This window comes from Hydra viridissima, unplaced genomic scaffold (genome assembly GCF_058129835.1).
Source record: "Hydra viridissima isolate aposymbiotic clone 2 unplaced genomic scaffold, HvirCarnegie_v1 scaffold_6, whole genome shotgun sequence".
Classification (NCBI taxonomy): Eukaryota; Metazoa; Cnidaria; class Hydrozoa; order Anthoathecata; family Hydridae; genus Hydra; species Hydra viridissima.
In genome coordinates this window covers 10,040,923-10,052,101 of record NW_028324305.1, presented here as the reverse complement: position 1 = coordinate 10,052,101, position 11,179 = coordinate 10,040,923, and the positions used below count along the sequence as shown (strand labels likewise).

The 11,179-nt window shown below is 30.3% G+C and overlaps 1 protein-coding gene and 1 pseudogene across 1 annotated transcript; one reads left to right on the top strand and one right to left on the bottom strand.

Annotated features, from left to right (window-relative positions):
• Window positions 1-1,429: 1,429 nt before the first annotated feature.
• On the top strand, window positions 1,430-3,951 carry LOC149886971 (uncharacterized). The gene is made up of 2 exons (XM_090090732.1): window positions 1,430-1,545; window positions 1,842-3,951. The coding sequence occupies exon 2, from the start codon at window positions 2,425-2,427 to the stop codon at window positions 3,898-3,900; it is 1,476 nt and encodes a 491-aa protein (XP_089946858.1). The 5' UTR covers window positions 1,430-1,545; window positions 1,842-2,424; the 3' UTR covers window positions 3,901-3,951.
• Window positions 3,952-7,409: 3,458 nt separating this feature from the next.
• Window positions 7,410-10,656, bottom strand: LOC149886970 (uncharacterized; annotated as a pseudogene).
• Between the last annotated feature and the right edge of the window lie 523 nt (window positions 10,657-11,179).

Here is an 11,179-nt window from a genome sequence, read left to right as displayed (position 1 = left end):
AAAATTTGGAAAAGCTTTTGGCTAATATAGCTTATGAGCAACACGGTTGGATGTTGTGTGGAGATTTGAAAATCATAAGCATGCTACTAGGCCAACAAGGTGGTTATACAAAATACCCGTGCTTTCTTTGCGAGTGGGATAGCCGGGATAAACAACATCATTGAACCAAAAAGGAATGGACTCCAAGAACTGAACTAACACCAGGATTCAAAAACGTACTTAAACAGAATTTGGTTCCCAGAGAAAAAGTTTTACTGCCACCATTGCACATCAAATTGGGTATAATGAAGCAATTTGTGAAGGCTTTAAATAAAGAGGGGGAAGGCTTCAAATATCTGCATTCAGTTTTTCCATCTTTATCAGAAGGTAAGATAAAAGAAGGAATTTTCGTCGGCCCTGATATTAGGAAATTAATGTCGGATGAAAAGTTTGATGAAAAACTTAATGATATCGAGTTGCAAGCATGGCAGTCATTTAAGGAAGTGGTGACAAAATTTTTGGGGAACAATAAAAGCTCCAACTATAAAGAAATAGTGGCCAAAATGATTTCCAATTTGGGTGTAATGGGTTGTAATATGAGCATTAAACTTCATTTCTTAAATTCTCATATTGATTACTTCCCAGAAAATCTAGGAGCCGTTAGCGAAGAACAAGGCGAAAGATTTCACCAAGATTTGAAAGAGCTTGAAGTCCGGTATCAAGGAAGATGGAATACCAACATGATGGCGGACTATTGTTGGTTATTGAAGCGCGACGATCCAAACCGGAAATTTAAGCGAAAATCGCACAACCGAAGCTTCCAGGAGAAAAGGACCAGGTTCCACAAATGAAATTTAAATGTTATTTAGACTAGTGTTAAGTTGTTATTATATTTTAGTAGTTTTTTAAGTTAAAAATAATGTTCTGTTTTAAATATATATTTTTTTATGTGAAATCTTCTGTTTTTTTGCTATTTTCTATCTGTGCCTTTTTTGAAAAATCTGGAGGTGATAGAGAAAAACTAAGTACATATTCGTAATCAGCGCACCAAAATACCCTAGAATCAGCTATCAAATTCCAGAGAGGAAGTTATGACTCTCATTTTGCAGGCCTGTGTTATTTGTGGTAAAAGAACAAAAATGTTCCGCATAACTCCACGCTGATTTTAGTGTTTTTGAGTTGTCAGCAATATACCATTTGATGGAATAAAATTTACCTGCTCCAATTTGCTCCAATCTAAAATAGAGCTTTTATCATTTACTCGTTAAATATTACATTTAGCGAGTATACGACACTGATCTCTATAATAACTGGATAGCGCATCTCTAATATCAAAATTCACGCCCCAGAACAATGAAAGCCCCAGAACAATGAAATCTGATATGTGCGATAAAGCGATAAAGCGATAAGCCAAAAAACAGAACTTAAAGCTTACGGGATTAAAATTTTTGGGGCTTTCCAATATGGCGATTTTGGCGTCAAAAAATAAGAAGTTTTGCTCGGAGTTGCGCTATCCAGTTATTATAGAGATCAGTGGTATACGATAAAAGGTTGAAGTAAATTGAAGCAAGTAAATTTTATTTATTTATTTAAAATATAAACTCTTTTAAAAAAAAGAGTATCAGCGTTACCTATTATTTTTAGTAAATATATATATATATATATATATATATATATATATATATATATATATATATATATATATATATATATATATATATATATATATATATATATATATATATATATATATATATATGTATATATATATGGATTTTCAAAATACTTGTAGCTATTAAGCTATAATGTAAATGACAATAAGATTGTTAAACTATTGATAACTTTTGTGTGTTATGTTATAGATAATATATAAAACATGAAAAGAATTGATCTTCTTCAAAAAATTAAAGAGCTAGGTTTCAATAAAGTTAATCTGCTTGAATCTTTGTTTAAAGAAGTTTTAAATGTTTATAACCTTCATGAAGATGACTTCGATAAATCAGAGCTTACTAACTTAAGGAATAAGTTGTCTGTTTTTAAAGCAAAAGTGGGAGCTAAGTTAGATAAGCATAATAGAAACTATGACAGATTGATTTTAAAAGAAGGTGTTTGGCTGCAGGTAAAGAAACAGTTATTTTTTAATAATTTTTTTTATGCAATCATTCTATTTAATTAAGTTTCTATTTACAGGAGGAGTTTTTCCCCGATCTTGTTGAAAGACTTAAATTTAAAGAAGGTCCAGGTAGAAAAAATAAAGTTTGGGAAAATCTTGGTGAAAGAAGCAAAAGAGCTAAAATTGCCCATTTAGCTGAAAACAATCATGAAGCATTGGCATTAGCTTCTATAAAAAGTGCAGCAACTGAATCCAACATTAGTAGAAACAATTTTATTTTTATAGTAAAGAAGGCTTTGGACCCAGATAAAGCAAATGAAATTAGAAAAAACATGTCTATGCTTGAACCTGTTAAAATAAAAGTTGAAGATGCTCTCAGCCTAAAAATTTATTGTGATCCGTCCGATGAACAATACCAGATAATCAGAAATAGCTCCTTATTACAAAATGCAAACATCTATCCGTCTCTTCATCAAATTTTAATTGAAAAAAAGAAATGCTATCCTGATAATATGACTTTTTCAGAAACATCTGCAGTGTGCTCCCTTCAATCTCTTTTTAATCACACACTGTGTAGAATCTTGAGTCTAAATAGTTGCAACAAAATATTTTCTGAATTATTGGTTAAAGATATCAATCAACATGGAATCATGCATTTCAAAGGCGGTTTTGATGGAGCGTCTAGCCAGAGTCTGTATAAACAAAAATATTTAGATACAGCTCTAGATGAAGTTATTAAAAATGAAGAGAGTGTTTTCCAAACATCTGTTGTGCCTCTTAAACTGACTGTTAATGATACAGTGATATGGTACAACAAAAAACCATCTAGTACACATTTCTGCAGACCAGTATGTTTGCAGTACAAAAAGGAAACAGATATGCTAAGTAAAGAAGAAGAGGAACGATTACGAATTGAGATTCAGAAACTTGAATCATTTGTAGTAAGTTTAGAGTCAGAAGCGGCTGAGTCATCTATGATGACAGCAACTATAAAGTATAATTTGGATTTGACTATGTTTGATGGAAAAGTTGTTAATGCACTGACAAGTAATACATCATCTCAAAGCTGTAATGTATGTTCAGCAAAGCCAACAGAGATGAATGACGTTAAATTGACTAGATCTAAACCTGTCAATAAAGCTTTATCTTTTGGTCTTTCACCTCTTCACCTTTGGATAAGATGCTTAGAGTACATTCTTCATCTTGGATATAAATTGAAAATTAGGTCGTTTTATGCTAAAACCTCTGAGCAGAAAGAATCAGTTAAAGAAAGAAAAGCATTTATCCAAAAGAAGTTTAGGGAAGAACTAAGTCTTATTGTTGACATGCCAAAACAAGGCTTTGGAAACACTAATGATGGTAATACTGACAGAAGAGCCTTTGAGGAATCAATTACTTTCTCTGAGATAACTGGTGTAGATGTTGGCATCATTTCTAGACTTAAAACAATTTTAAAAGCAGTTTGTTCAGGATATGATTTAGATCCAAGCTCTTTTCAAAATTATTGTAACGATGCAACAGATAAAATTCTTTCTGAATATAATTGGTATGTTATTCCTCCAAGCGTTCACAAGCTTTTAGAACATGGTTTACAGATTGCCGATGCATTAGAGGCTCTTAACAAAGAGATTAGAAATGCAAGATTAAACCATTCATGCAAAATTTCAAGGATAAATGTTATGAAAAACCAGTTTAACTATCTTATGATAAGGAGTGATCCAGTTATATCAAGCATCCAATTCACTAACCATAGATGTGAAAATGGGAAATTGCTTCCAGTAGAAGTTCTTTCTCTTAAACAGTCGTGATTCTTTTGTGAAATTTTTTATTTATAGTTAAATTTGCCATCAAAAATTAAATTTTTCTATGAATTAAAATTCAAAATAGTTATAATATTATTGCTAAGAGCATTCTATTATATACTCTTTGTTGATGACTGAATTATTATTTTTTTTTTTTTTGAAAATTCTTTCAATCGTTGTTTTTAGCAAAAGGGGAGGGGCCCGGTAATAACTATGACTTGAATTTGGATGGTAGTGTACTGTGTGATCACGCCTGATTACAAGTTGGAGTGAGTTAAAAAGAGATTTAAAAATAAATTATGTATTATGCAAACTATTACTTGATTCGAGAAGAAAAAGTTAAAAAAAAAATCTGCTTGCGCGTGTAAAATTTCATACGCGCGTGTTTTTTAGATACGCTCACGTTTTGCTGGTTGTTGCACGTAAAAATAACTTAAAATCACATAATTGATTTTTAGACAAAAAAAAAACAATAACTATTCATTTAATACATATTAAAATGCGATGGTCATATAATTTTTGCCGTTTTTTCTTCACTTTGAGTCACTGTGGGCCGCTTCGGAGTGGCCGGCTTTATGGGCTTCCCACATTAGACCCATGTCGAATCTTTATTGCCAACCCTAGCCCAGATCAGCCCACGTAGCCCAGGTAAAAATTAGATGGGACCCATGTCGGCTTGTTGGCTGGGTAATGTATTACAACCAAGATCACTTAAAATGAGTCTAAAACTAACTTAAATTAGATAAGATTCTTTTAATGACAAGTTATAATAAAGGAGCATGTAATAATAAAAACAAAGATAGTTAATAACAGCAAAAACAACAACAAAAATAAACATAATAACAATATATATACATATATTTATCTTTGTGTGTGAATATATATAAACCCATATATGTGTGTATATAAAAAAACTTTATATATATATATATATATATATATATATATATATATATATATATATATATATATATATATATTAAGTTTTCTTATTTAAAAACTTGATTATCTTACAGTTATTGCGGGCGCAACTGCAGTTTCTCCCCCCCCCCCCCCTTTTTTTTTTTTTTTTTTTAATGATTGATTCTGATAGAGATTTTTATGCTGATTCAGAAAAGTATAAAAACATAGACCTGAAAATCAACGGAAAGTGCTCTAATTCGAAGTCAAAGTTGTAAAAAATCCCACTAGAAACCATAATATTCGCCTTTTTTTTTCAAAACGCTTTCATTTTTAACGAAAATTAATTACCGTTACATTGCGCAATAAACAGACCTGGTTTCCATCAGCCTTTGCATTATTGTTTTAAAGTAGGCCGTTGCTTCTTGAAGAGCAATGCGCTCAATGCAGCCATATGCTACTCGGTGCGCAATACTTTGTACGCATGCCCTATATATATATATATATATATATATATATATATATATATATATATATATATATATATATATATATATATATATATATATATATATTTTAAAATTATATATATATATATATATATATATATAGATTTAAAATATATATATATATATAATTTTAAATCTTGTTGATGTTAATCCTATCCCTATCCCTTACCCTAACCCTAACCCCAACCGCCTATCTAACCAGCTTTATTGTGAAATATAAATCGCACTGTTATAGTAAAAAATTGCGCATGCGTGTACAATATTGCGCTCTGAGCAGCTAATGGCTATGTAGAGCGCATTGCGCTTTACGAAGACACTTCGTTTAAAGTATTATAACGAAAGTGTTATAACAAAATTAAATTAATGGAAGATTTCAAATAAAGGTTGAACGTAGAATTTGAGAATGTAGACAAACTGATGAATAATTATCATTGTATCGTACGCTGGTTTTTTTTATTAAAAAAAATGGTTTTAAGGTTACTATTTCTAAATCTTACATGTGATAAAACAACAATGAACTAAGTTTCAAAAGTTCTTCTTGTAGGAAAAAAAACTGTTAAATTCTTTTTTAAAATTTATTACAAAACTTCGTCACTTGCATTATAGTTTATTCTCTAATAAATCAAAAAACGGCTATTTTCTTTGCCACAAAAAATTGCGCTAAACATACTTTTACGATTTTTTTAAATGTAAAAACCATGCTATTAATGTATTGCTTTTTTCATTAACTTATTATTTTCAAAATGGCGAAAATTAGGGTTTCTAGTGGGATTTTTTACAACTTTGACTTCGAATTAGAGCACTTTCCGTTGATTTTCAGGTCTATGTTTTTATATATTTCTGAATCAGCATAAAATTCTCTATCAGAATCAATCATTAAAAAAAAGAAAAAGGGGGGGGGGGGGGAACTGCAGTAGCGCAGTTATTGTGATTAAAACTTAATCTTCTAACCTTTAAATAGCCTTTTTTTTTTACCTATTCTGTTTTATTGTTAAATTAATCTTGGGTTGAATCGTATTTTATGTACGTTAACTAAAACATTAAAAAGCGCAACTTTTTCATTACGTAATAAAAAGTAATTAAAAAGTTCTTTTGTTTTCGGATTATTTCTAAACAAAAGAGCTTGCATAATTAAGAATTTCACAAAATTTTAAATTTTATTTTAAAGAAGGGTCATTCCATGCCAAGTGGTGCAAATTTTAATGAGGTCCCTCATGGACCATCTCAGATTTTATTGAAATTTTTTGATTTTGTACATATATATGTTAAAAGCATGTTTTGAAAATTTTAGATCAATATCTAATATGGTTCTTGAGAAAACGCTATTTAAGTAGTGGGCTAATTTGCATAAAATTTCACTCTACAAGAAAAAAGGGTTTTTTCATCATTTTTAACAGCCAATAACTTTTGAACAAGTTAGTTTTATACTTCAATTATTATAAGATAGCAAGTGTGCTGTGGATACTTTGAAAAAAGAAAAAAATATTATTTCTGGCATCTTAACTTTTTCCATAATGGCGGGCTAAAGTTGATTTTTTTGTTTTAAGAATAAGTTTTTTTGTGATTTTAAAGACCTTAATCTTAAAAACTAGTTACAAAGTTAATACAAATCAAATTGCCTGCTGATCTACATGTGGTGCATAAACATTTTTAAAAAAATCAGTTGATTAAAGAGCTGCATTCAAAAGTTATAGGTCTCCAAAATGAGTCAGATCGAGATTTTCGTAAAATTGATCTGTGATGCAAAGCATCTGTTACCTAAGATGGCACTTTTTTTTTTATATAAAATTTTTTATACGCATCAATTAAAGACTGTTAATTAATAAAAACCAAAAAAATTAATGGGCGCTTATTTATAACCCCCAAAAGGTAGTCTCTAAAAGTCAGGTAAATTTTCCATAAAATTCTGAAATTGACATAATAAATAAATGCATTGAATTATATAATGTTATTTATTATGAAATATCAATTAAAAAATATCAATGCTTAAAGCCTTTTAATCCCTTTAGATAAAGAACTTTTAAATCCCAATAGATAAAGTCCCCTCCCCTCTGTCCCCTCCCCTCTTTATAATACAATAATTTTTTTAATGAAAAACAAACAAAATGTTTTTAAGAAAATAAACAAAAATAATAAAATTTACAAAAAGTTAAATTTCTCAAATAATAAAATAATCTCATTGATTTCTTTTAAGTCAATACTATAAAATCTTCTGAATTCTAAATTCTGCAAGTAGAAAAATCCACATTAGTGCAAATAATATCAAATGAGACTCTTCTTATTTTTATTGAGGTAAGTGACATTGGGATAAAACTGTGGTGGTTTCGTGTCCCAGGTATTGTCGAACAAGAACGATATCTCTCTTCCAAATTGAAGTTTGTAGTATGTGTTTCTATTGAAACTTTGTCAACAAAAAAAAAAGATATTCCTTTGACGTGTTGAACACACCAGCTGTACATTTTGCTTGGTGTGTCAATAGGATCGTTTAGTGATTGTAGACTGGCTCGTGCAACAAGACGTTTCAATGTTCCACCAACACCATCACAAGGGCTTTTACCATGCGATGTTGCAAAAAAGTGCCACTCTGCAGTCATGTCAAAATCGTGTTTATGGTAGCATAAGTTGATAAGATTTTTGTAATTTTTATATTGTGATGCAGCTCCATCACTAAAATAGATAATGTGTTCAAATGTTTGTAATTGTTTAAGTTTATCAATAACATTACCGATAAAGCAATGAACAGCATCTGTTCCATGTTTCAGATGATCTGATATAACACAATAACTTTGACTATCAAGTTTTCCATCTTTTATAAATTACGCAACAAAGGGGTGCACAGTTGCTTGGCTGTTATTCCAGTGAAAACCTTGCACTGCATCCTGTATTAGAAAACTATAGTTTTCTGCAAAGTCAAGAAGAACCAAAGCTTGATTTTCTTTTAAATTAGTTTTCAAATGTTGGTAGTAAGTGGCTTGACTTTTTGATATAAAATGATGCACTCGTAAACTATCTAACTGTTCATAAACCTTTTCAATAAATTCATCTAAAGGTAGAGTTGCTGGTACTAAAGTACATTGGTAATTTGATTTTTGCCATTGATAAAAGTCAACTTCATTAATTTCTTTTTCTGTAAACAAAGTGTCAATGTAGTCTAACAAAACCTTTTTAGCAGGACATTTATCGCAGCTATGCAGCATACAATCTCTATTTTCAATGCTACAAACCATTAATTTTAATAAGATTTTGTAATCAGAAATTCCAGGAATTTTCTGTACAAGGAGCTTTACATTTTGATGGTACTGGTAAACACAAACTGCATGCAGACCAGAAGCACCACCCACAGGAATGCACCACTTGGGCCTTAGCTCACAAAATTTTGAAAATCCAACTTTAAGATAATTATATTTCTTTTTAAACTCAATATGTAGCTCTTTCATGTTGACTAGTAGAAGGCGCTTTTGGATATGTTGCTTTTTACTATCTACTTTAACTGAAACAAACTCTTTTTTTCCTGGACAAACCCTTGAATATTCATCGCATTCGTAGAAATGAACAACCTCTGTAATTACATCTTCGCTTAGTTTTCTACCCGATTTTGGAGAAGGTTTTGATAGTATTCCACTTTTTTTACTTAATTTTCTGGCTTGTACTACAGATCTTTTTGAAGTAAAAAAAAACTTCTGAGTTTTCTTTATTGACCAACTGTCTGGAGTGAGTGTAAGAAGTGTGATTTTTTCAGAATTTGACAATGTTTTTTCAAATTTTGACTTAATTTTAGTCATAATATTGTCTAAATCTGTGTTTGTTTTTTTCAAACATTTTTTTGAGGGTGATTCAATTTCACAAAGTGCAGCTATTTCTATACCTAGCACATTGGCAACAGTCTTTTGTGTATGAGCTCTTATGCTATCAATTTTACGCTTTCCATATGCAACTCTATCTTTTTTTGAAACAAGTTTTAGAGGTGAGCATCCAAAACTTGCAATACTTGAATTAAGATCTTCTTTTAATGTATGGTTGTCAACATAAATTTCTTTTTCTTGGAGTTCAATTTCTTTTGTATTATGTTTGCAATTCAGAACTTTTCTGCAACTAGTGCAAATTTTTTGACCAGGTATTAAACCAAAATCTTTGGCATATGAAAGACTGATAACTCTAAGAGAATCTAAAAAATAACGGAAATAATTATTAAATTTATTTTTTTTTTATTTATTTAGTGTTATTAAGGTATTTTTATTAAATTAAGATATTAAATATTGAAACTTACTTTTCACATTTTTTGCGTGCTTGTTCTACGGATTACAACAATACCTGCGATGTTCATTCTCATACCTCGACAAGTAAACTTTCTCGTGATAGCTACAAATAAAATCTATGGGATTTATTTTGCTTCTCAAAGAAATAAGCTCTTGGTTTAGTTTAGACAGTTCTTGGTAGCGTTTACTTTTATTAGATAGATAGCACTGTTCATTTAATGCTTTACCAATACAGCAAGTAGAAAGCTCAGGCATATTACTTATTATTAATTAGTTCTAAAATACAACAATTTATTTGGTTTTATTAGTACTTTTTAGATTGACATACTAGTAATATAGAATTAAATGAAACAATAACTAAACTTTTAAAAAGTAATAATTTTTTATGGAAAATTTACCTGACTTTTAGAGACTACCTTTTGGGGGTTATAAATAAGCGCCCATTAATTTTTTTGGTTTTTATTAATTAACAGTCTTTAATTGATGCGTATAAAAAATTTTATATAAAAAAAAAAGTGCCATCTTAGGTAACAGATGCTTTGCATCACAGATCAATTTTACGAAAATCTCGATCTGACTCATTTTGGAGACCTATAACTTTTGAATGCAGCTCTTTAATCAACTGATTTTTTTAAAAATGTTTATGCACCACATGTAGATCAGCAGGCAATTTGATTTGTATTAACTTTGTAACTAGTTTTTAAGATTAAGGTCTTTAAAATCACAAAAAAACTTATTCTTAAAACAAAAAAATCAACTTTAGCCCGCCATTATGGAAAAAGTTAAGATGCCAGAAATAATATTTTTTTCTTTTTTCAAAGTATCCACAGCACACTTGCTATCTTATAATAATTGAAGTATAAAACTAACTTGTTCAAAAGTTATTGGCTGTTAAAAATGATGAAAAAACCCTTTTTTCTTGTAGAGTGAAATTTTATGCAAATTAGCCCACTACTTAAATAGCGTTTTCTCAAGAACCATATTAGATATTGATCTAAAATTTTCAAAACATGCTTTTAACATATATATGTACAAAATCAAAAAATTTCAATAAAATCTGAGATGGTCCATAAGGGACCTTTGCACCACTTGGCATGGAATGACCCAGAAGAGTTTTAAATTGAAAATATTTGTAAAATGGAAATAAGTGTCTTTTATTTAAAAAACTGTAAAATGCCAAGACCTCAAGCATTTCGTATTATTGTTCCAGATAATGAGTTAGGTTCATTTCCTTTTTAAGATACAATCTTACCACATTAGATCGTCTTTTATCAGACCTAATGGCTAAGGTCAAATGTGGCTGGCCTAGACCGGTGTGCTTGTATTAAACTAATGCTTCTCTTTTTTTTTCTCGCCCGCTCTTCAAAAGGGAGGCAAATTCAGGGTCGACGTTCTTCTGGGTTTTCCCTGGAGAGGAGTGAGCAGTTTGCAAGGCAGTTGCTGGAGGACTTAAAACACTACAATACCTCGTCATATCAGATGAAAGTTCGGTCATACCCATGGCTGCCGAGAGGGGGGTGGGTGGACGGGGAAGATTCCCGGGGCCCCGTGTGTGTACAAATAACTTTTTAAAGTAATTTTTAAAAGATTTAAATAGTTTTGACTTTTAAAAGATTTAAT

Excerpts from the sequence above, each read along its gene's own strand:
- LOC149886971 (XM_090090732.1), top strand. The coding sequence starts at position 2,425 with ATGTCTATGCTTGAACCTGTTAAAATAAAAGTTGAAGATGCTCTCAGC.